Source organism: Pediculus humanus, genomic scaffold, assembly GCF_000006295.1.
Source record: "Pediculus humanus corporis 1103172108298 genomic scaffold, whole genome shotgun sequence".
NCBI classification, from domain to species: domain Eukaryota; kingdom Metazoa; phylum Arthropoda; class Insecta; order Psocodea; family Pediculidae; genus Pediculus; species Pediculus humanus.
The window spans coordinates 954,112-979,885 of NW_002987867.1; the positions used below are offsets into that span (position 1 = coordinate 954,112).

Genomic DNA, 25,774 nt, shown 5'->3' on the forward strand with positions numbered 1-25,774 from the left:
TAAAAAATAAAAAAAAAAATTAGAAAGCAGAACTAATTTAAATTTAAATTTAAATTTGAATTAAAAAAAAAAAAACCATTAATCAGGCAAAAGAAAATAGAAAAAAAAAAAAAAAATTTTTTTTAAATGCATCGTTGCTGTTAGAAAAAGGAAAAAAATTATTTACTTAATAAATCATTAATAATTATTTTTTTGAAAATATGTATGTGTTAATAATAACAATTATTATTATTATTTTTAATTAATAAAGTTAATATTCATTTGTCAAAATCAGTATTTTTTTTTTAATTGAAAAACAAACAAAAATTATTTTAAGTTAATTTTTTAAAAAATTTTTCATTGTAAAATTAAAATACAAAAACAAATTTTATTTTTTTAAGATATTAAATTGTAATATTTTTATTTTAAAATTAAAAACAATAAAAATTTATTTAGAATTATTACATTTTTAATTTATTTCTAGTTATTTTTGATAAAATTTTTTTTTTCTGATAAAAACTTTAAAAATGAATATTACGAAGTCGAATCAATCAATCAATCAATTTTTTTTAAATTGATGAGTAAGAAAATATGAAAAAATAATTTTTTTTAAACAAGTAAATCATATTAAATCATACACGCGACCTTGACACTTAATAATAAACAACAATAAACAAATAAATTTTTTATTTATTTAAATAATCTTTCAATATTTTCATGATGAAATTTTAATGATAGTGAAAATAAAACTTGGCAAATAATTTAATTTAGATGGCAAAGTGACAATTTTTTAAAAAATTTAATGTATATTAAATAACTTCCCTAATTTAAATTTTATGAGCTAATTATAATTACGCCAACACAAAAAATTTAATTATTTGATAATTGTTATTTACTTTTTTTTATTTTCTTGATTGTCACGTTGAAAAAAAAAATCGCAAGCATGTTAATTTTACGCATAATTTAATATTCATTTGTTGATTTTATTATTTTGAAAAATTCAATAATTAAACCAACGAACAACATTTTTCTTCACCTTCGCAATTCAAAGCTTGAGTTATAATTAATTTATCCGAACATGTCTTCATGCATTGGCCACCGAGACCAGAACAAGATGTTTCGGAGCGTGACACTGAAAAAAATAAAATAATGATGATTTTTATTATAAAAAAAATTAATATTTTATTTATTTGTACTTACAACCAAGGCAACAAACTGCTCCTTTGTCTTCTTGTTGCGGACATGATCCTGCAGTACTAATTTTTTCAGATTCGCAATCATTTTTATCTATGCAAATCCCTCCGACATTACTGCAACTGTTTTCCGGTAAAAATTTTGGAGTTTTTTCTCCTGCAATTGAATTATAATCAATTTAAATATTTTAATTATGTTAATTAATTTTAAATAAATAAATATTCGACGATAATAAAATAAGGTCAATGAAAACTACATTTTTAATTTTTTTTTTTTTAAGTACCAAAAAAAAATTTTAAATGTTTTTTGCCATGCACAAAAATTTTTACAACAAATCAGTAGTAAAATAACAAAAAAAAATCGATTAAAATTTAAAAAACTATATAATGTATAACTTTCTAATACAACAAATTGCCAAAAAAGCTTATTTTATTGATAGCAATAAATTATTTTTAAAAAAAATTATTCAAAAGAAAGTTTATTCATATTGGCAATAATTATAAAACTCTATAAAAAATGAAATTTTTTTTTCTTTAATAAAAAACCTTCCTTTTGAAAATTAATAAAATAATTTATATATTAATATAAAAACTTGCCATTTTCTTCGACTCCTTTTACAATCAATATGTTGCACGTTGCAATCAAAAAAAGCACACAATTCCACTTCATTTTTTCTAATATAACACACTCCTTCGAATACTTCTTTATAAATGCGCGTTTGTGATTATATCAAACAAATAAAAGTCATAAAAATTTACGTAATATTTAAGAGTTCCATATATATATATATATACATAAAATTTTTTTTTTTTTTCGTTAACATGAAAATCAATTAATTTAAGTAAACTTAAATATTCCATTTGTTTGTTTGTTTTCTTTTACGTAAATTTTTACTTTCACAATAGGCTTTGTATACATGTCATTACAAAAAAAAAAATAATAGTGAAAGCTTTGACGATAGAAAAATCATTTAATTTTGACAGTCTTGCGAAATAAAAATAAAAAATTGGTTACAAAAAAAAAAAAAAAAAGGCTGTAGCAATTGACCTGTATGCACAACCTTGATCTCCCGAGTGAAATTTAGAACACATTTGATGATTAAAAAAAATTAATTGTTATTTTTTGTAACATACGATAATTCTAAAAATTAAAATTACATTTAAAAAATGACATCAATTTGTTATTTATAAATAAATACTTTCTAAGATTTACAACTTACTGGGAAGATTATTTATAATTGCATCGTTATATTTCATTTCATTTAATTTGAAGTAAAATTTCATATCAAAAACTCCACGAAAAATATCACTTTGCATATTTGGCCGTGAAAACTTTGAGTCCTTTTACGTTGGTGCATCTCGCAAATTTAGTAAGCAAGGAATTAACATTTGCTGTTTTTGTTGTTAATTTTCTAAAATCATAAAAGATAATAAATTTAAAATTATTGTTAATTATTAATAATTAAGTTTGAGTTATAAGTAAATGATTTTACTGAATGTATGGAGTTATTTCTTCTAAAGTCCATTTTTCTTTATTTTTAAAAAGAAGTCTAAATCTTTCAGGTATATTCTCAGGTAAATCTTCTTCCAAAAATAAATGAATAACTTTATTTAATTCACTCTCATTATCAATTAAAGCTAATCCTTTTAAATAATTTAAATTTGGTTTTATTACTGAAAAAAAAAAAAAAATTAATAAATATTATTTTAATATAAATAAATACTTATTTGTATTAGAATTTATATGTACCTTTAAACATAATTTTTTATTCCAGTTGGTTAATTTTGGCAACTTTTTACAGAATGAATTTTTTTTTTTTTTAATAAGAATTACACATACCTGGACTTAAACAATTTTCCCAAGCCATAATAAATTCATCGAAACTAAATTTTCCTTCTGCTGTTTGTAACAAAACTTGAGCAAAACATCTGCTAATCAAATATTCATCAAGTTCTAACCATATTTGATCTGAAATTAATGATGTATAATAAAATTTAATTAGGTTTTTGTAAAGTTAAAGAAAAACTTTTAATATTTTTTAAAAAACTCATTTATTATAAAATTTACCTTTGACATAGTTTTTCGAGTAATGTTTAAAAACATGTTCCAATATTACATCTGGCACAAATAAGTCTAAATTTTTTTTGCATTCTAATACATGGATTTTGGTCCAGTTATTCTTTTCCATTTCAGACATAAGATGAGAAAAGATTTCAACTAAATAATCTAAACTTAGAAGTCTCCATTTGTCTTAAAATAAATTATTATAAATGTAAAATAATAAATCATTATTTGAGTAAACAATGTACTCCTATTTCTTAATAAAAGTTATTTTTTAAAATACCTTCCAATTTAATTGCCTTAATTTCTTCCAGTTGAGCTAAAAGTTCAGATCTACTACATTGAACATTATCTAATAATTCACAGAAATAAAACCCTTTATGACTTTCTTCATCCTTGAAAGGAAAATATGAAAAAGCATTGAAAATAAAATAAAAGGATAAATATAGCATTGAAAATAAAATTTAATTTACGTTGTCTGGCCCAGAATAATTTGCTTGGGAAAGTATTGATTTCAATTTGCCAAATCTAGGAAATGTAGGCCTAAATTCTAAATAACTGTGCTGAACTCCAAAAATCTACACAAAAATATTTTTAGCTGCTTGTGTCTAGAAATTATTGATTCATTTAAAATTAATTTTATTTATAAGTTTTAAAATTTTACCTTTTGTTCAGTTAATGTTCTCTCATTTTTTTCTGAATTTTTAACGTCTGAACCAAACAATAAATTTGGACATACTAATAATGAGTTTGATATTTCTCCTTCTTTGACTTCGTAGGTTTCATTCTCAGTGCATAAAACTACTTTTTCGTCATTGCTGCCTTTGAAAATCAGTCTAAAAGATTAATAAAAATTATGAAAATATAAACATTTTAAATTAAAAGTTTAAAAATAATATACCTTTCTCCACTTTCTAACTTTTTAATAAGTTCTTCGTCAATTTGCATTAACTTAAAATTTTCTTTATTTTCGCTACATTTTATTTCGGACGGATAGTAAAAAATTTGAGTTAATAAATGCACATCCTCATCATTTTGTTTTGCTTGAACAAGCATGTGCGACACATCATCTATACTTCTCTGATAAAACTCACTAAAATTAATGAAGCAATTTTACCGCCATATTATTAACCTCACTTGGTTGTTAAAAAATTTTTTTGTAATAAAGATAAGTTTAATTAAAAATAATATTCAAGAAAATTTTATAAAAATTTGAACTTACGTCATTACTAAAATAAATTAAAAATATTTCATTGACTATTGACAGAAAATATTGATTTTAACTTTAATTTACTTTTATTAAATTAAGAGCGGAAAATTAAAGCTCGTAAAATGTCTAAAAAACCAATGACATGTCTCTTTTCGCATATTTAACCGGAAGTAGTTACCACTGTTTTATATTTGAAAATAAAGTTAATTAATATATATATATATTTCATTTTGATTTTAAAAAGGTTTTTTTCAAGCTCTTTAAAACCGATTACTGCAAATTGAATAACTTCTGGCAAAAAAAAAAATATGAAATTTGAAATTTGAAATTCAATTTGACTTTTTCTTTACGTCACATCGCAGCCATGTCTAAAATGACGCATGCGTGAATAAAAGTATATTGGTGCGGATTTGCCATTTTTTATATTTTCTTTGTAACATAGAAAAAAAGAAATTTGTTATAAAGAATTTAACCTGCTAATAAGCAATGGAAAGGCCAAAGCAAGTCTTAATAATAGAACCTTCCAGTGAATTACGATTTCCAGGTGAGTAAAATAATAAGCATCAATTTCTAATTAGTCATTTTTCATTGGCCAAGCCTTTTGATTTCCTGAAGAGCCTAAGCTGTCGATATTGTAAAAAAATTTTAAATTACAACTTTTTATTAAGAAACCAATATGTAAAAAAACTCAGTTTTTAGCTCCTTAAATCAAAAAATTAAATTTTAGAGTAAATCAATTTTGAAACCTTATGTGACATTGAATTGTTTCTATTTTGTAAATTGCTTCCTCATGTAAAACATTAAATACTTATCGTTTACAAAAATAAAATTCTATGTTGAATTTTCGGTCTTGACTAATACATGATAATTAATATTAACAATAAAATATCTGCTTAATTGTTAAATATAGATTATTTTTCCTTTACAATTATTTGTGTTAAATTTACAAGCCTTTTTACATCACTCCTCCAAAATTTAAAGTTTTATTTAATTAGGCTTAATTTTTTAATTCTTAAATCCTATTTTCTTAAGAGTGTCTTAGCTATAAGTTGATATATTTTTGACATTTAAATGTCTATTTATTGCTTTTTTTCCAAAAGCATGTTTTTAAAATAAAATTAAATAAAATTTAAAATTGTATTGAATTTTTATTTTTAAAAAAGTATTTTTTGATGTATAAGTATGACTGTATATAAGTATATTTTTATTTATGTAAATATAACTTAAATAATTTCCTCACAATTTTCAAAGTGTAAAAATATTCATTTATAAATATATTTCAGGTCCCTATACTAGCCCTGTTACATCTTTCATGAAACTGACTAATCCAATTGATAAAAAAGTATGTTTCAAAATAAAAACAACAGTACCGAAAAAATACTGTGTTAGACCTAATTCAGGAGTATTGGACCCACATAGTAAGATAGACATAGCAGGTCAGTTTAAAAATTAATTCATTTAATAATTTTTTTTTTTTTTTTTTTTTATTACCATTATTACTCTTTAATGTGATTTAAATAATACATATTATTTTTTTAGTAAGTCTTCAATCTTTCGATTTCGATCCCAATGAAAAAAAACACAAATTTATGGTTTTGACTACAATCGCTCCAGAAGGTTTAAATTATGAACATAATTTTGTAAGTTATTATTAAATATTTTTATTTTATCATTTTAAATTTACCATTTTTTTTTTTAAAATCATAATTTTAAATTATTTTCACAGTGGAATGATGTAAAGCCTGAATGTCTTATGGATTCAAAATTGAAATGTGTATTTGATGTACCTAATCAAAACAGTGAAACAAATGGTGATACTGTGGATGACACTGTCATCGCACAAGAAAAAGTTAAAAAAACTGAGGCAAAACCACCCTATAAGGTGAGTAAAACTCTTGCAAGAATTTTTGATAAAAAATTAATGTTTAAAATCTTATCCTAATCTTTCTATACTTACAACAACAACAACAACAAAAATGTTAATAACGAATTGATAAATGTTTAAATTATCAACAGTCAAAAATTAATAATAAAATTTTATTTTTAGATTTTTATAATTAATTATAGGTTTTTATAAAATATAAATTTTTTTTTTTTTTTTCAGTCTGCTTCTGACTTTTCTTCGGAGTCAGTTAAAGCACCATCAGATGTAAAAAATTTAAAAATGGAAGAGAGTAGTTTACGTCAAGAAAACGTGGAACTTAAGGTAGAATTATTATTATTATTATTATTTTTTTTTTTTTTGTAACAATAATTTTCCAACGACTATTTCATATAAATTTTATTTTATATTTAATTATTAATATTATTTTTACCATAAATTTTTTTACCATGAATGTGATTTACGATCGAACTTTGAATTATGTAATTACCTCCTATTAACAATTTTAATACATCTCTCGGATTTAAAACGAGTTAATAATAATAATAATAATAATAATAATAAAATTTTTTTATTAAAAGTAAGTAGTAATACACAATTTTAAAAATCGGAAATAAATATATATAAATTGATACGAAAATCACGTTTAATTGCAATTAAAATGTTAATTGAAATGACCTGATATCGTAAATTTCTTAGTTAAAGAGGAAAAAGTGAGAGAGAGAGAGAGAGAGAGAGAGAGAGAGAGAGAGAGAGAGAGAAATGTTTTATAAGAATAATGTTTGAGTGTTTGTTATTTTTTACAAAGTTATAGCTTAATGATAACACAACAGTAAAAAAAAAAAAAAATTCCGACTTCCTTAACAATATTATTATTATTATTATTTAATATTCATTTTAAAAAATAATTTGTTTATTTTTTTTTTTTTTTATTGTTTAAGCTCGATATCGAAAGTCAATGAATTTTATGTTTTTTTTTTTTTTTTTACATGTCATGCAAAACTTTATTAATTAAATTATTTATTGATTTTTTTTTTTTTTTTTTTTTTGTTATTTCTTCGGTCGACTTAGCATAGTAGTTAGTTAGTTTTCCGAGAAAAGTTTGTGATTTTTTTTTCTCTGAGGGGGATTGACCCGGAAAATATAATCCTTTTTTTTTTTTTTTTTAAATTTTTTAGGAAGAGATAATGAGGCTAAAGCTTTTAATGCCAAATGAATCTGAAAACGTACATCCCTCCTCTCTTGGACTACACGAAAATAATCCATCATTGAAGAGAATTTATATAGTATTAGCAGCAATAATGGGAGTAATCGGATTCTTATTTGGCAAGTTTCTTTTCTGAATATTTGGATTTATATTAAAAAAAAAAAAAAAAAAAAAAAAAAACCCTCCCTCCCCCCCTGTATCATTCATTCTATTACTTTACTTATTTAATTGATAAAAAAAAATTTTAAGTGTATATTTTTTAAATTGATGAAACTATTTTTTTCTTTTTCTTTCCTTTCACGTTTTCAAATTTTTTTTTTTTTTTTTTAAAAAAAAAAAAAATAATAAATTTTTAAGTAATAGGAATATATAAAAAAAAAAAAAAAAAAAAAAGTCCCGTTAAGGGATTCTTCTTCATTTTTCGGTTTTCACATATATATACATATATGTATTTATGTATTATGTATATACATACATATATAAATATTTATATACATTTTTGTTTTTTTTTTTTTTTTATTGAGAATTCACGGTATTTAACATTCTAAAGGCTGTGACGGGTAGGATTTGCTTGAGAGGCGATGTTTCATGGCCTTTTTTTTTTTTGGTTTGGTTTGGGGGCGGGGGGTAAACAAAAAAAATTTTTTTTTCTTAATTCCAACAAAAAATATGAACCGGAATTTATTATTATTATTATCAGAACAAAAATAAATGAAAAAAAATAAATAAATAAATAAATAAATCATTCAGAAAAATTAATTTTTGTTTTTAATCCCATTATTAATAAATAAATATAATAGTAGTAGTAGTAGTAGTAGTAATTATTATTATTATTATTATTATTATTATTAATAATAATAAAATTCGTTGAAATTTTTTTTTTATGTTAAATTTAAATTTTTTGACAATTTCACTCGGATTAAGGTGAATAATAATAATTTAGTTGTTGTTTTGTTTTTTTTTTTTTTTGTTGTTGTTTTTTTCCAAAAAAAAAAAAAAAAAAATTTGACTCCCTTAATAATAATAATAATAATAATAATTTTTGCTCATATTTATTGTTTGTCTATAATTAAATTTTTTTCATCAAATTAAATTTTTTTCAATGTTTTTTTTCTAAAATATTTTTTTTTTTTGTTAAATATGTTTATTATTGAAAATTGTGTAAAATAAAAAAATTTTTTTTTTTTCGGTTCCTTTTGTAAATTCAGTTTTGTTAATTTGTGTACTTATATGTATTTATACAGGTACATATTTATTCCTGTAAAATTTACAGGTTCGACCACGTATAAAAAAAAAAAAAAAATATGCACCATGAGTAGTAAGAGAGTCTTAAGTAAAACTAAATTCACATAATTATTTCATTTTGCTTGTTTTTTTTTTTTTTGTCATTTAATATATGTAGAGGTTCAAGGTTCAAAGTACGGAATTTATTTTAATTATGAGTTGTTCATAGGTTAAACGTTAGTAATCGTTATTGAACGTACCTGATAATAATAATGTTTAAAAGTAAAGAAAGAAAGAAAGAAAAAAAAAAAGAAAAAAATACATCTAGCCATCAGATTTATTTAAATGTTCATTTATGTTAATAAAAATTTTTAAAAAAATTTTGCCAGTTAAAATTTAATTGTGGTAAATAGTAATAATAATAATAATAATTGTCATTCAATCATTTAAAAAATTTTTTTTATTTAATATATAAGTCCAAAGTTTATATGAGTATAAAAAATAAACAAATAACATTAAAATTAAAGTAAAATCAATTTAATAGTCCGATGGATGATGATAATAATAATATTCCTTATACGGGCTCAAAGGTATACAAAAAGGTTATGAGGAGTGTAAACAAATAAACCCATTTTTTTTTTTAAATCATTAAAATAAAATAATAATAATAATAGTTTTATAATTAATTGTAATTAAGGTCTTTATTAAATGTTATTATTATATAATCTGCACTCGTTTATTAAAGTGAAAAAGAAAAATTGGGAAAAAAAAAATTAAAAAAAAATAATAAAAAGAAAATTTAATAAAAATAAATAAATAATAATAATAATAGCTTTCGGTTACCAATAGTAAAAAAAAAATACAAAGAAAAGAAAAGAAAAAGAAAAAGAAAAAATTTATTTTATTTTATTTTATTTTTTTGTCATATTAATTTAAGGTACGTTAATTGAGTCATTAGTAATCATTATTATTATTATTATTATAGATGATTAATTGATTTAAATTAATTAATTTTAATTTAATTAATTAAATTTTTATTTACCATCATTCTTCCAGGTATAAGAAAAAAAATCATAATTTCATTTTGTAACGTAACCAATTTTTTTTTAATTTATTTTTTTTATAAATTTTTGAAAGAAAAAAAAAATAAATAAATAAAACGTTCAGACTCAATTAATTGTAAAAAAAATAAATAATAATAATAATATTAATTAAAATAAATGTTATAAAAAATTAGTTATTGTTGATTTAATCATACAACGTGAAAACATAATAATTATAATTATTTTAATTAATAGTCTATAGTTAGATTATTATTATTATTATTCTATTTTATTTATTTGTCATTAATTTAACCGTCTACATATAAATTTAGAAGAAGAAGAAGAAGAAGATGAGAAAATAAATAATTAAATTAAATAAATAAATAATTATTATTCGAATGCATCGCACGTTTAATAAAAATAAAAAATAATTGAAATAATAATAATTGCTTAAAAGATTGTGAAGAGTTGGGTACTTACATCATTTATATAAATATAATATAATATATAATATATTTATATAAATAAGTTAAACATAATTAATTTTTTTTTTTTTTAATAGAAAAAATTTTTTACGGTCGAAAAAGAAAAAAAATTTTTTTTTATTTAGAATTGTTAAAACTATTATTAAATTCTAGCCCATTATTTGTATGATAATGAGAGAGAAAGAGAGAGAGAGAGAGAGAGAGAGTGAAAATTTTTTGCCATATATCTCGCTTTGAAAATTTTTGCCTTATTCCCCCACTACTACCACCTTCCCTCCCTACTTAAATTCGGGAGCTTTTTAATAAAAAAAAAAATTATCATAGTGGTTCTCGAAATTTATTTATTTATTTATTATTATTATTATTATTATTATTCCATTATATAATTATTATTTAAAAAATTGTTTTCGTCATTAAATAAATAAATAAATAAATAAAAATAATGTGTAGTGTGCCTGAATATACTATAAATAGGAAAACCAATTTTTTTTTTTTTTATGTAGTTAAATAAAAAGGAAATGATTATTAAAAATTATTATTATTATTAATTAATTATTTATTAACTATTTTTTTTAGTTTTGTTCTAATTGTTTTTACATGTTATTATTATTATTACTCAAATATTGTTGGAAAACCGGTACAAACAAAAAAAAAAAGGAACAAATATAAGGTAAAATTAAAAAATATTTAAAAAGCCTTAGCTTTTATTATTATTATTATTATTATTATTATTATTAATAAATAAATTGTTATTTGAATTGTTAGTATGTTTTCAAGGGTTTTTTTTTTAATATGATAAAAAAAAAAAAAAAATAAAGTGATAGTAGGTTTAAATATATCTTTTATTTATTCCTTAAATGATGTAAGAGAGTGAAAAAACATAATTATGTTGTTAAAATATGTTTAAAACATAATAATAATAATTTTTTTTTTTGTATTGTTTTTGTTTCTTTTGTGTTATTAAATTTAGCGCAAATTTAAATTTAAAAAAAAAAAAAAAACAAAACAAAACAAAGCAAAACATTACATAATAAAAAAAAAAATTAATAATTTATCTGTTAGTTTTATATACTTATGTAGTTAACATAAAATTATTATTATTAAATTTTTTCTTGCCTTTTTCTTTTCTTTTTTTTTATCGTTATTTGTTCCTAAAAAAAAAAAAAACTAAATGTGCGTGACATTAAAAAAAAAAAAGCAAAGAAAAGAAAAAAAAACAATAAAATTTTAGTTTTTCTATTTTTTTTTAATTATGAGTCCTTGACATGATGACAATCCAATATAACATCGTTACCTTGCGTTGTAAAAAAAAAAAAAAATCGGAAAATTAATCGTCTTTAAAGGAAGTTTAAACTTTTTTTTTCCCTACTATTATTTAAATAATAATAATAATAATCGATTGGTTTTATGATAAATTAATTTTTTTTATATATTTACTTTTATTATTATTATTAACAAAATCCTCTAATTTAATTATGTATATTTATTTAGTTTTTAATAATTTAAGTTTAAGTAAAATTAGAACGGTATCATTCCAAATTTTTTTACAAATTCTATCAGGGGTAGGTAGGCAAAAGACCTCCTGGAAGAATCTGATACATTAGTAGATAATAATATTTAGAAGGTAATTTTTTTTTTTTTTTAATATTTCCTCAAATATTATTCCTTTAAAAATTAAAAAAAAAAATTTTTTAACGTTTATAATTATTATTGTCACTTAAATTTATTAATTTTTAGTAAAAAAAAAATAAATAAATTCTCTTTTTAACGAAAATTATAGCAAAATATTTTATACATAAAAAAAATTAAAATAAGTATTGCTGATTGAATGAATAAAAATATAATAAAACTTAAATATAAAAAATTTTTCTTGTAATTTATTCGTAAATTATTATTTTACACAAACAAACACCGATAATTATTATTATTTTTTTGTTTGTTATTTAAAAAAAAAAAAAAAAAAAAAACGTATAAATAAATAAAAGCGTTAATATAACGAAGTAAATTTTAATTATTTTTATTATTTATTTTTAAAGCATTTAAAATATCCTTAAATATTATTTAAAATATGTTCAAACGTGAGCCATCATTTGAAGTATTATTAAAAAATAATTTAATTTTTATTTATTTATTTTTTAAATGATTGCGAGTGAATGGATTACGTTGGTTTCCGGTGAACTTTACAAACTAAAAGTTGCCGTAATTGAACTCATTCCATCGTATATGAATGTATTTTGTATCGGTAAATACTGTTTTGTAATTAATTTTATTATTTCGTGAGCTGCACAACCACCTATAATAAAAATTTATTATATTAATAATTAAATATGGCGTAAAAGTTACTTATTCGTTTTATTTACTTACCGACAAATGATGAAATTGAATGAAGTTCACAACCACCGTATCTACAAATCTCATGAACGTAATCATCTTTAGACAATGGACCAGATCCCCATTCACCTAATAATTTCGCTATACATCCTTTAAGTTGTACGATATCCGGTTGCACATCATCATTACATTCACCGGGATATCTATTATATTCTCCATAAAATTTTTCAACTCCTCTTAATAAAAGATAATAGAGAAGCATGCTTCCAGGAGGTTCCAACTCTGAAACTAAAATGAATTTTTTTTGTGTAAAATTTTATATAAGAAAATTGTAAATTTTTATATCGATGTAGAATTTATACTGACCTATGCTTTGTAAACTAGTATTTTTCCCTTGATATTCATCTGTAATGCAAGTACCCCTCACTAATTGTAATTCTGAAGCATGCTTGCAAAATAATTTCGTATCAGCTTCCGATATTGTATCAGGTGATTGATTCAATTCTCGTAATAATTGTTGTACTCTTCTAAAAACTATATCGGCATCCTTAGCAGCTTGCGTATGATAACTAAAAGTGAAATATTTTTCTTAAAAATTATTGGTTATAAGATTTTTGAAACATATAATATAAATTAATAAAAAATTTTTACATTTGCTGTAGAGCAATATAACTAAATGTGTTGGCTGTCATATCAGGTAAGGATCCTCTTAATGGTAAACAGCCATTACCTTCATTTTCAATAAAATCCCTTAATGCTTTCGCCAAAACCCAAAATGGTTTACTCTAAAAAAAAACATAAAAATTTTTATTTGAATAATAAGTTTTAATGAGTAATTACTTGAAAAATTTTTAAATAAAATTTGTGAACCTTAGAGGTCAAATTGATGCAAGCATCATCGTCTAAAATTTGTTTAATACTAGAAGGAACAATTGTAGGTATCACAGCTGAATTGATACCTCTAATAGCTTCTTCAAAATTTTCTTCTACTTCAGGAACACCTTCATCATTTTTAAGAATTCCAGATCTAATCATTTCTTTAAGAGATTCCTTTTCTTTAAAATTTCTTGGAAAATCTTTTCCAGTTGATTTTTTCCAAATCTTGAATTTTTAAATATATATATATATAAACACATATTATGTAATTTATCTATACTTTGTAAATTTTCAGATAACAAATTACCTCTAAATATTTAAATAAAATAACTAGATATGGTACATGAGCATGATCTTTTAACTCCATTTCTTCAAGATTAACAGAGTTGACATATTCTATTAATGCAGGGAATGGCTTATCGAGTCTTAAATCCTGAGGCAAATTATCAGGATGTGATTCTATCACAGTATGTTCTTTAACTTGAGTTCGAATATAACCTAAAAATCCATAACTTTTACAATTTAAAAATGGGATATCTAGTTCCCATAATTTACTAGACAATTCCATTAATGTTTTTTCTTTTAACTCAGTAGCAACAATAATAGAAAAATTATTTAAAAATTCTGGATTATTTTCTAATACTTGTTCTATGTCTTCATCAATATAATCACCATGAACATCTGGATTTAGTTCAACCAAAAGCTGATTTGTTACTTCGGCCCGAGATTTCCCGCAACTGTCGGCCAACAGGAAAAAACTAAAAGAATAATTTTAGGGAAATATGAAATACTTATTATTTTCAAAATTAATTTTTTTATATTTACTATTTACTTAGACTCAATATCATCGTCGGTGACTTTTTTCCCATCTACTATTGTAAATGAACCTATTCCTGGTAAAACTAAAGATTTTAAAATTTCCGTACCCAAACAATTAGCATTTATAAGACAAACTTTTGCATTTTCCAAAGCACTTTGGCCATGGTCACCCCATAACCTAAAAAAATTTATTACACATTATTAAAAAATTTAATTCATATATGCGAAGATCAATACTTTATTGACATGAATAGTTTAAATTATATTAAATGTACCTCAACTGTCTGTCATATTTTCTGTTTTTGTCAGATTGCTCGGGTGATTTGGGTGCCGGTGACGCCATCATTTAATTTTTTAGTTGCCTCCTCTGATATAACCAAAGATCAACATAAAAAAAAATTTGGCGCGTGAAATATTTTAAGGTAAGTAAAGATTGAAAATTTTTTGTAAAACTTCAAATTTATTTATTTTTATATATAAAATTATTTTCATATTTGTATATTCTGTATTTTCTATTTATTTTGAAATATTTTGAAGTTTACAAAATAATTCTTTAATTTTTTTTGATTAACGTTGGTGTCAAACTTAACATTTGATACTCAAACTTTTATTTTATTAAATGTTCAAATAAAATTTAAAAAAAAAAATAAAAATAATAATCAAAAGTATCTATTTTAAAATTAATCTAAAATGCAAATTTAATCACCTTATTTTTCAATGATTCAGGTCATTAATAGATAACAGGTGCACTTAAAATTGGAAAATCCAATTGATAATATTAATTTGATTTATGTGTAAAAAAAATTTTTTTAAACTAAACCTTATTGAAAAAGATATTAAATGATATAATTTTTTTCTTTTTTTTTTAGGTTTATACAATTTGAAGTATTGTTTCCTTTAAGTAAATTTATTCGCAATGGTTCACAATTACATATATTTGGTATTTAAAAAAAAAAAAATCAAATTAGGTAAAAGTTTAAAAAAATATTTAATGCCTTAAAAAAAGGTGACTGAGGAGTAAAATATGTCGACTTCTATTATGTCTCTATATCAAACAACAAGCTATAGAGATAATCTTTACATACAGATCTAAATCAATCATTGAAAAAATTTTCAATATCTTTTGATAATAAATCTCGTTAAGGGAATGTTCATATAAAAAACCAACAGTCGATAGTTTTTGTGGTTTTCAGTTTCCTTACGCCGAAAAGGTAAGTATTCTTTTTTTTTTATATATATATAACAGTAGCCTGGAGGTTGACATATTAAACAACTTATTTTAATGAAGAGTCAGAAGAATTTTTAATAATTTTACAACAAGAATTGACTTTTTATGAAAATGAATTTAGGCCAAGACCAATGTCTTGGAAAACTTTAATGTAATAGGGAACAAATAATTAAAAAGTTAAAATTTCACATTATGATTTATGATTAATTTTTGAAACACGCACTAAAACTATTAAAAAATTAATTTAATGAATATTAATTTTTTTTTTTTGTTTAATTCTAGATGAGGTTCCTAGCTTTGCTTCCATTATTTTTCCTTTCTGTACTAGCTGAAAAAGCTAGATTTGACAACTACAGAGTTTACCAAGTTGTACCTGACAATGAAAATCAACTTGAAGCTTTAGTTTCCCTTGAAGGTTTAACCGAGGTATAAAATAAAACAGTAAAAAAAAAAAATTTTGTTTCAAGTACATTTTAATTTTAATTTTTTATTTAATTTTTAGTACAATTTTTGGACAGATGTTGGACAAGTACATGATCCAGTTGATGTTATGGTTCCTCCTCACAAGAGGGACCAATTTCAAGAATTTTTAGATACCTATAAATTCCGTAGTAATGTTAAAATTGAAAACGTTCAAAGGTTGGTTACAATATAATTTAAAATTAATATTTATTAGTTAAATTAAAAAAAATAATCCTTTTTAAAACTTTTCTGTACCTTTTAGTTTAATTGACTCAGAAACAAACAAAGTTGGATTGCGTTCTAACCGTATGGAATGGACAAATTACCACAAATTAGATGAAGTAAATATATTTTAAATTTAAAATATGAGTCTTTTAAAACATATAAATATAAATATAAAATATTTTAGATGTACAATTGGTTGGATGAATTGGCTGCACAACATCCAGATAAAGTAAAAGTTGTTGTTGGAGGCAAATCCTACGAAGGTAGACCAATTAAAGGAATTGAAATCACGTTTGGATCTAACTTAACAGGAGTTTTATTGGAAGCTGGTAACATATTATTAGGAATATTTTTAATATTTAAAGTTTTTTTATTGGTAGCCCCCAGCTAAATAATAATAATAATCTATATTAAGGTATTCACGCAAGAGAATGGATTTCACCTGCTGGTACAAGTTGGATGGTCAATCAAATGCTTAATGGCAAAGTTGATCCCGTATTTAAAAGATTCAATTATCTCTATTTCCCTCATCTTAATCCTGACGGTTACGTCTACAGTTGGGAAAAAGTAAGAAATAATGATAATTTTCATTGTATTAAGACTTTAAAACATTTTTTTTTTTATTCTTATATTAATTTTAAATAATAATTAGAACAGATTATGGAGAAAAACCAGAACCCCATACAAACTTGGTAAAGCAGTTTGTTTTGGAGCTGATCCAAACAGGAACTGGGACTTCCACTGGAATGGTATTATTATTATTATTATTATTATTATAATTCAATAATTTTTATTTTATACTTTGAAAAATGGGTATGATAAAAAAAAATTAAATTTTTTTAGAAATCGGTAGTTCTGACAATCCATGCTCTGAAACTTATGCTGGACCAAAAGCTTTTTCAGAAGTTGAAAGTAAAACATTTTCCGACTACTTAAAAACTGTTGCCGAAGAGAAAAACCTTAAAGTTTTCGTTGCTTACCACAGTTACTCTCAACTTCTTTTGTACCCATGGGGCTACACAACGAAACCATCAAAAGACGAAGCACTTTTTGTACGTTAACCTTTCTTACATTAAAAAAAATATGGTTTATTTTTATTAATATTAACTCAATAATTAATTACAGAACAGAGTGGCTAAAAAAGCAGTAGATTCATTGGAAGCTGTACACGGAAAGAAATTTAAATATGGAAACATTGCCACAACAATTTGTAAGTTTTCATTTTTTAACAGGTTAAATAACAAAAAAAAAAAAAAAATGGTTACATAATTATTAATTGTTGATATCAGATCCTACAAGTGGAACAACACTTGAATGGTACTACAACGAATTCAATGCTACCTTGTCCTACGTTTACGAAATGAGAGACACTGGAAAACATGGATTTTTGTTACCAGCTGAACAAATTCTTCCAGCTGCCGAAGAACATTTGGCTTCATTAACCACACTTTTATCAGAATACGAAAAATTAAACCATTAATTCTTTAAAAGTTAATAAAAATATTTTGTACAATTTTATTTTATATAAATAAATCCACGTAATTAACGCACAATATTATTATTATTATTATTATGTAAAATTTATGCCATGACCTAACATTACCCTTCGAGACCATAAATCACATAACCTTTTCAATTAATGTAATGTTTAAAAAAAAAAATTTTTCCAGGATAAAAAAAATGGACAATTTGTACAATTAAAAGATTAAAAAAAAAAACCAAAGTTTTTACAAGTTTTTTTTTATATAATTATTATAATTAGATACCAACAAAATCACAAATTAATTAAAAAAAAATTTTAACCAATCTCTTAATATGATTTTACTGCTTTTAAATACTTCATCGACAAAAAAAAAAAAATAAATAAATAAAATGAATGAAAAAACAATCGAGCTTTCAATTCGAATACAATACAATAAAATAAATTAAATATTACTTTTTTAAAAAAAAAAAAAATAATAATAATAATAATGATTAAAATGAATTACAACTACATTTAATTGTTTCTTTGTCTTAAAACCTATAAAAACTATGCATGTTATTAATTGCACTTTTATTTTTAGAAAAAAAAAAAAAAAGTAAAAATAATTTAAATATATATAAATATATATATATATATATTATTAGTAATTTACATGGAATTTTATAAAAATTAAAAACAATAATCAATGATTAAAGATTGTTACATGTTTATATTAAGAATTCAAATGTACACAAAACCACATTAATTCCATAATGTTTTATCACATGATGATTACAAAACACAAAAAAAAAAAAAAAAGAAATTAATTAAAGACGAGAAACAAAAATTGTCAGCTAGGAAAGTAGTGAAATTCTCTGAAAATGTCTATTGCGTTCAAATACATGATTTAAATTAAATAATTTAAAGAAATGTAAATCATGCCCCCCCCCTTTAAATATTCGCTCGTAAAAATGGGGGGAAAATTTATTATTATTATTAATTATTATTAGTATTAATATTAGTATTATTATAATTATTATTATTAATATTAATGTTTTTTTTTTTTTTTTTTTATTTAGAAAAATTGAAAACTCTTTGACAGTAAAAATTCGTTAAGTTTATAATTATTGTTCAAAAATAATTTTAAATGAGAAAAATGTCTCTATATGTGTGTGTGTGTGTGTGTGTGTGTGTTCAAACCCAATGATTACTATCAAAATTTTCAGTAAAAAATATAGTAAGAAATTGAGCTAAATTTTTTTTTTTTCCTAGACAAAAAAAAGTTGAGAAAATTTAAAAAGGTGTTAGCTTTAAAAACCGTGAACCTTTAGTTGATCAGGCTTGGCCAATCCTGATTTGGTTAGCCACTGGCAGATGTTTTCTCGTTGATCACCCTGAAGTTGAAGAACTTCTCCGTATTCTGGGTGTTCAATCACAGTGCCATTGCAGGCAAATTCCTTCAAATAAAATTTTTTAAATTGAAAAAAAAAAATTCTTTTTTGTTATGGTAAACTGGAAAATTAATAATAAAAAACTAATTTACTCACTTTTTTACATGCTCGCACAATTTTCTTCAGGTCATATTCAGATGATAATCCCTGCACTGTTGTTAATGTTTTACGACCATTCCGTTGTTGAATTCTTATATGAACAAGACCGTCCTGAACATCGTCATCTGCACCCTTAATTGCATCTGCAAAGGGGTCTGAAAAAAAATTTCAATTACATGCATTATTACACTGTATTGCTTTTTCTATACCAACATTTAATTTTAATAGATGAGAAAAATTTAAATAAATGCTTGTCAAATATTAACCTTAATATTAATTAATTAAAACGAAAGGACAAAAAAAAATATATAAAAAAATTAACATTGATATTTTGAACAAAGAAGTTCAGTTGCGTCATTAATGTATTACTCATATAGGCCTCAAGATTCACAAAAAAGATACAAATTTTCTTTGTGCTAATAAGAAGACTAATAATATAAATATATATACTTACATTAATAGAACCGAAAATAACACATTACAAATTACACTTTTTTTTGGTAAAATAAAAAAGCTTAAATAAAAAATAATTACAAAAAAATAATAGACCTTCTATGTAAAGTAGGTCATCAATTTAAATTTTTCTTACAATTAATTTATATTTATTATTAAGTTTTAAACGTAAAAAAAATGTAAAATTTATTAAACATGATTATTATTAATATAATAAATTCCACTTTCAAAACAGAAACTGTTTAAAGAAGTTTATAAATATGAACGCCATTTTAGACCGTATTTACATTACAAAAAAAAATAAATAAATAAATAATGAATCTTACCAAATGTGTTAAGGTTCTGGATGGACATACGATAAACAGAAAATATAACTTTGCAATAGACACTTGCTAAATGCAAAAAAATTGCACGGTTTTAAAGGATTGTTAAAGATAAAAAGGAATTTGAAGTGTACACTCAAAACCGATTTTGACGTAATAATGACTAAACTAGCGGAAGTTGTATATGAGTAGTATCGCAAAATATCGTTCGAGTTATCGAAAGTCCAAGTTCAATTAATCGAATTATTATTATTATCAAAAGTGAAATATTCAACCGTAAAAACGTTTTAAACCCGATTGTACGAGAGATTTATTCACTCCGTTTTCAACCCAAACGCAAGTTACTCCTAACGATCGAATATCAGTAATATTACGATGTTCATCATCGAAAAACAACATGTTTTTATAATCAATTCCAGATTTTTCGTGAAATTTACTAAAATGTGTTTTCTTGCATCCCGGATAAATTTCTTTGTACGAAAAAAATTTGTCCCAGTCAAATAAACGTATTAACTGATTTGCACCCTCGGTTTCTGCGGTTCGAGAAGCTATTGCTAATTTATAACCAGACGAATGTAATTCCTGAAGAACTGCCGGAACTTCTTTATAGTATTGTACACTTCTATGACGACTGTCTACTACTTCACCGTGACTAAAAATTTTAAAAAAAAATCACAAATTTTACATTAATGATTCGGTATGTAAATTTAATAAACGGTTAATATTTTAAAAAATAAGTAATAAAACCTGTTAACCTATAAAAAAATCTATTTGAAATTACGTAATAATATACTACTTACTTTGATCGTCTAAAAGGTGGAGTAAAATGACAGTCGACATAAAATGGCCAGAGAGTGTAGTCTAAATCGAAAACAATTAGTTTTGGTTTACTTGCCATTTACAATTAATAAATGACACAATAAAAATTAAAAAAAAAAAGAAAAAAAAATGCTTGACAAGACTAGTTGTTAAAATGTTGTGAAGCTCAATTCTGACTGATTTTTATTTACTCTATGGTATCAAGTTGTAAATTTCGCAAATAAATTATCATTTCGTCAGCAAATGTTTTAAAAATAGTAGCACCGATGAAATTTTTTTTAACCTTATAAGTTTATTAGTAAAGTTTACTAATATATATTCAAAATTTATAAAATATAATTTAACTATCGCATTTTTACAATTGACATTTTTAAAATTTTCATTTCTACAATTGTATTCAACCATCATTTATTATTTTACCATTTAAATTTTAAATAAATTCGCAATTGATTTTCCTTATTATTTTTCGGAAATACAAATTAAAATCTTTTATAATTAAATTATTATCTTTTACAAGATATTTTTTTTAAAAACTAGTAAAATTCTGTCAAATATAAATGTCTACATATTGCATAAAATATAAACTTGTTTTTGGCGGTTTTTTTCGAAATTTGTTTTTGAATAAAAAAAGTTGATTGAAATCGTAAATTCTATATTTCTCATTTGAATTTTACATTTATAAGTTTATTTTAAAATTTCAACAATAGTTTTTTCTTTTAATTTTTTTTCTTCAAAGTATCTTTAGTTACCTCGATTTTGGAAATCTTGGTTTTTCCCATAATGTTTGTGAATATTGGCTATCCTGTCAAAAACAATTATAAAATTTTCTATTCCAGGCCAAATATCAAAGAATTTAAAAAAATATTTAAAAAAAAAAAGTTATTCCTGTAAGATTTATTAATTTATTAAAAAGAAAGAATTTGGTAAATATTTTTCGTTTTATTTAGGTATGCATATCCTTTATAATAAAATAATTTTATTGCGTATGTTACGTATTTTAAAGGTTCAGTCAATGTCAAGGCCTTCAAGTTCAATAATTTAATTATAAAGCGATAAAATATTTAATTTACATTATCACGATGAATTTTGAAGGCAGTTTGGAGCAATTTTCATTAAGATGGAATAATTTTAACGATAACATGAAAATTGGTTTTCATGACTTATTGAGAACTGAAGATTTTGTTGACGTTACATTAGCAGTTGAAGGAAAATTAATTCAAGCTCATAAAATGGTTTTATCCGTGTGTAGTCCTTATTTTAAAAAAATATTTAAAGGAAATCCTTGCCATCATCCAGTTGTATTTTTAAAAGATGTAACGCACAAAGAACTTACAGATATTTTACAATTTATGTATTTGGGGGAAGTTAGAATTCAACAAGAAGAGTTAGGGAAGTTTTTAAAAGTTGCCAAAACATTACAAATTAAAGGTTTGACAGATGAAAATACTCAGTCTAGCAATAATGAAAATGTATTACAAACATCCTGTCAAAATGATTATGATGAATGTATAAACAAAACCAAATTAAATAATTATGATGTACTAGAAAATGAAATTTGCTCAAAAAAAATGAAATTTAGTACAATTGATAATTCGGATAAAAGTACCCTTCGAAAAATTCAAGAACAAGATGAGTCGAAAAATAGTCAAAATGAAATACCACATATTTTTCCTAAGACTGAACCAAATGAAGATGATAATGAAAGTGATCAGCTTTCATGTGAAGAAGATAGTATTAATGCAAATGAATCCTCTGTGCAACTAAATGACATTTCTTCTGTAATTAAAGACGATATTGATCAATCAAATGCTGGCCATTTGTTTTCTGGTAAGTTTTTTTTTTATATTTAAAAAAAACATATATATATTTAATTATTATTACTTAATATTAATTAAACTTGTATTTTAGGAAATGATAAAATTACTTCAAATGAATTGCAAAGCTTTAAGTGTGATTCGTTTCTTTTTAAGGAGGGTAATCAAGGTATTATATGTATTTACACTTATTAATTTTTTTAAAAACTAAATTAGAAAATTGGTAATTTTATTTATTTGTGTCCCTTTCATAATTATTATTAATTTAAATCAAAGGCCTTTAAATAAATTACCAAACAGTTACAATTTTATTTCTTTAAATGAAAATATTAAACGAAACATATTTTGAAAATTTCATTCAATTAATAAAAATATCATTATTTAAGACATACAATCATTTTATGTAGACAAATAATATTTTTGTATAAATTTAAAGCCCATTTAATGAAATTTTTAATTTAAATAGGGTGCTAAAGGGGGTTTATTTTAAATTAATAATTTGCATGAATTAAAGGTGGATTTTTGGTTTTTTGCAAGTGATTCGGTGTAAAGTGCATATAAATTAATCTGGGTGTGGAGCTTAAGGTGGGTTTCATTATACATTTTATATTAAGTGGTAAGTACAATATTTTTTTCAAATGACAAATTACAAAAGCATGTAAATTTTGGAATATTAAATTATGTTTTCAAAAATTTGCTTTCTTAATTAGCTTTCTCGAAAACTTAAATTTTTACTTTCGTTTTGTTTTTTTTTTTCTCATTTAACAAATAGCATGATTTAGTATCAGATAAATTTTATATTACTAATAATTATCATTTTATCTTAAACTAAAATCCTTTTATAATAAAATTTTCTAAATCTATACTAATAAATAAAATGAATTTTTTAACTTTAAATTCATCGTCTTTTTATTTAATACTTTTTCGATATTACTTTCTTATTATTAGATAGACAATTTTTCTTTTGTTTTTAAATAATTTATTTAATAATTAAATAAAATAATTTTTTTTATGTATGATTGTTTGCTTGATTGATGATTAAAATAAAAATAATCAATTAATTAATCACGTCAATTATAATTTTAATATTTCAGATATTCGATTTGTTATGTCACCCAGGATGAAACCTTGTTTGGTGTTTAACAATTATATTTACATAAAAGATCACGTTGGTTTAGCATCTCCTGGACAAGTGAAAACTATTTACTGGAGGTGTAAAGATGTCAGTTGTAAAGCAAGATGCATACAGAGTGATTCAACATTTAAATTAAAAAAAAATACACATCATCAACATGAACCAAATGTCGATTTGAATTATTGTCCAATTCAGTTTAAAAATATTAATGATTTAATGAATTCTTTAACTTGATACCTAATAGATTTTCATTCATTTTTTTTTCTTACATGATAAAAAAAAAAACAATTTTTTTTAAACAAATAAATAATTTATTAGGAATTTTTTTACAAAAATAAAAATCTACTAATTTTTTTTTTTTTTTTTTTATTAAACTATTTGACAAATTTTGATCTCTTACATATTTATTTGATTTTATAACTAAAAATAATAATTTCATATTTATTTTATATTTATAACTTATTGTATTGTATTATAAATTATGTATTATTAAAATTGACATTAATTTAAACTTTATTTATTTTATTATGAAAAAAAAAAAAAATAATATTTTTTATATAAGTATAAAAATTGTTTAAATAATATTATTTAAAAGCGATTTGAATTCAATTTTTTTTCTTTTTTTTTCTACAATTTCAGGTTTACAGTATTTTCAACTGACAAAAAATCAAGGTTTATGTCCCGTTTGTGGAAGAATTCTTCAGCATAAAAAAAATTTACAAACTCATATAGCTGATCAACATTCTGGATTGTTTAAATCTTGGTCTTGTCAAATATGTAATAAAATATGCAAAACCTGGAGTGCGTTGAGGGTTCACACAAATAGGCATCATTCGAAAAATTCATCATCATCTTCAATGGTTCATTCTCTTGCACTTGCTTCTCATTAATTATTTATTAAATTTTGTTAATTTATTATTAATTTAAATAAGAGACTTACTTAAATGTAGAATTCAAGATGATGTTTGTTTTTAGTTTATAAATATTTTAAAATATAATAATTTGGGCCTTCATACATATAAATTTAAAAAGAAAATATTTATTATTAAATTGTTATGTTTTATATTATTTATTTATTTTTTTCTATTATGAAGTTAACTGTTATTTAGAAAGTTGTTAATAGAAATTATCATGTACCTTTTAATGAGAGAGAGAGAGAGAGAGAGTGAGACAAAGGTAATTTATTAAAAATATAAAAATTGTTTTTGTTTTTAAATAAATAAATTTTAAATATAAATATATATTATTATATTCATTTTGAAATTCATTATATATAAAAAAAAAAAATTTTTTTCAACTATTTATTATATAAAAACTAATGTAACCTATGTAATTGGTATTGATAAGTCAGTTTTTTTATCACACACACGCAATAAATTTAACTAATTAAATTTTCATAAAATTACATAAAATTATTACTTTTATTATTATTATTTATAAATTTATTATAAGACGGCATAAACTTTTATTACTTTTATTATTTTGCAGGTAACACTATTTTTTTAGCACTAAATATTTTTTTTTTATTCAAAAGTTAAACAAAATAAAATTTATCAAACGTCACTCAATAAAAAAAAACATACATAAAAATTTTTATTTATTTATTTTTTTTTTTTTCCGAAAAATTATCTATTTATTTACCTAATTAAAAACAAAAACTAAATAAAAACCAAACAAATAAAATTTTAATCAATTAATCAATACTTTATTTATTTTGGTCAAAAATTGATAATATTAATAATAATAATATTAATTAAAAAAAAAAAAAAATGGCTTTATTAAATACTGATGGAAAGTAACAATTTTTTTTTTTTTTTTTTCGTTTACAATTATTATAAATAAAATAAAAATTAAATATAGCTGTCATTTATAAACTAATATCATTCTATTTTATAATAATATTAAATTATGTAATTATTAATTAATAAAAGTAGCCAAATACGTTAAAATAATAACAAAATAAAAAAAATAAATAAATAAATTAACAATTAT

The 25,774-nt window shown here is 22.0% G+C and overlaps 8 protein-coding genes across 8 annotated transcripts; 3 read left to right on the plus strand and 5 right to left on the minus strand.

The window, feature by feature from the left end:
* Window positions 1-986: 986 nt before the first annotated feature.
* Phum_PHUM564690 (uncharacterized protein) lies at window positions 987-1,772 on the minus strand (the record flags this gene model as incomplete). The annotated part of the gene is made up of 3 exons (XM_002431966.1): window positions 987-1,111; window positions 1,180-1,329; window positions 1,766-1,772. The coding sequence occupies 3 exons, from the start codon at window positions 1,770-1,772 to the stop codon at window positions 987-989; spliced, it is 282 nt and encodes a 93-aa protein (XP_002432011.1).
* A 706-nt stretch (window positions 1,773-2,478) lies between these two features.
* Phum_PHUM564700 (Sister chromatid cohesion protein dcc1, putative) lies at window positions 2,479-4,357 on the minus strand (the record flags this gene model as incomplete). Its single annotated transcript, XM_002431967.1, has 9 exons — window positions 2,479-2,584; window positions 2,666-2,846; window positions 3,013-3,141; window positions 3,241-3,423; window positions 3,518-3,629; window positions 3,708-3,812; window positions 3,899-4,070; window positions 4,136-4,314; window positions 4,352-4,357. 9 exons carry the CDS (start codon window positions 4,355-4,357, stop codon window positions 2,479-2,481), a joined length of 1,173 nt encoding a protein of 390 aa, XP_002432012.1.
* A 573-nt stretch (window positions 4,358-4,930) lies between these two features.
* Phum_PHUM564710 (Vesicle-associated membrane protein-associated protein A, putative) lies at window positions 4,931-6,386 on the plus strand (the record flags this gene model as incomplete). Its single annotated transcript, XM_002431968.1, has 4 exons — window positions 4,931-4,988; window positions 5,728-5,880; window positions 5,984-6,084; window positions 6,171-6,386. The coding sequence occupies 4 exons, from the start codon at window positions 4,931-4,933 to the stop codon at window positions 6,384-6,386; spliced, it is 528 nt and encodes a 175-aa protein (XP_002432013.1).
* Window positions 6,387-12,465: 6,079 nt separating this feature from the next.
* On the minus strand, window positions 12,466-14,654 carry Phum_PHUM564720 (NEDD8-activating enzyme E1 regulatory subunit, putative; the record flags this gene model as incomplete). Its single annotated transcript, XM_002431969.1, has 8 exons — window positions 12,466-12,578; window positions 12,650-12,904; window positions 12,983-13,185; window positions 13,268-13,401; window positions 13,487-13,717; window positions 13,800-14,250; window positions 14,325-14,489; window positions 14,587-14,654. The coding sequence occupies 8 exons, from the start codon at window positions 14,652-14,654 to the stop codon at window positions 12,466-12,468; spliced, it is 1,620 nt and encodes a 539-aa protein (XP_002432014.1).
* Window positions 14,655-15,821: 1,167 nt separating this feature from the next.
* Phum_PHUM564730 (zinc carboxypeptidase, putative) lies at window positions 15,822-17,927 on the plus strand (the record flags this gene model as incomplete). The annotated part of the gene is made up of 10 exons (XM_002431970.1): window positions 15,822-15,954; window positions 16,058-16,178; window positions 16,264-16,342; window positions 16,411-16,555; window positions 16,642-16,793; window positions 16,879-16,975; window positions 17,070-17,278; window positions 17,352-17,436; window positions 17,516-17,615; window positions 17,897-17,927. The coding sequence occupies 10 exons, from the start codon at window positions 15,822-15,824 to the stop codon at window positions 17,925-17,927; spliced, it is 1,152 nt and encodes a 383-aa protein (XP_002432015.1).
* Window positions 17,928-18,998: 1,071 nt separating this feature from the next.
* Phum_PHUM564740 (translation factor sui1, putative) lies at window positions 18,999-20,045 on the minus strand (the record flags this gene model as incomplete). Its single annotated transcript, XM_002431971.1, has 3 exons — window positions 18,999-19,145; window positions 19,236-19,393; window positions 20,018-20,045. 3 exons carry the CDS (start codon window positions 20,043-20,045, stop codon window positions 18,999-19,001), a joined length of 333 nt encoding a protein of 110 aa, XP_002432016.1.
* Window positions 20,046-20,284: 239 nt separating this feature from the next.
* Window positions 20,285-20,912, minus strand: Phum_PHUM564750 (Magnesium-dependent phosphatase, putative; the record flags this gene model as incomplete). Its single annotated transcript, XM_002431972.1, has 2 exons — window positions 20,285-20,666; window positions 20,815-20,912. 2 exons carry the CDS (start codon window positions 20,910-20,912, stop codon window positions 20,285-20,287), a joined length of 480 nt encoding a protein of 159 aa, XP_002432017.1.
* A 1,000-nt stretch (window positions 20,913-21,912) lies between these two features.
* Window positions 21,913-25,288, plus strand: Phum_PHUM564760 (zinc finger protein, putative; the record flags this gene model as incomplete). The annotated part of the gene is made up of 5 exons (XM_002431973.1): window positions 21,913-22,660; window positions 22,742-22,816; window positions 23,742-23,897; window positions 24,422-24,642; window positions 25,271-25,288. 5 exons carry the CDS (start codon window positions 21,913-21,915, stop codon window positions 25,286-25,288), a joined length of 1,218 nt encoding a protein of 405 aa, XP_002432018.1.
* Between the last annotated feature and the right edge of the window lie 486 nt (window positions 25,289-25,774).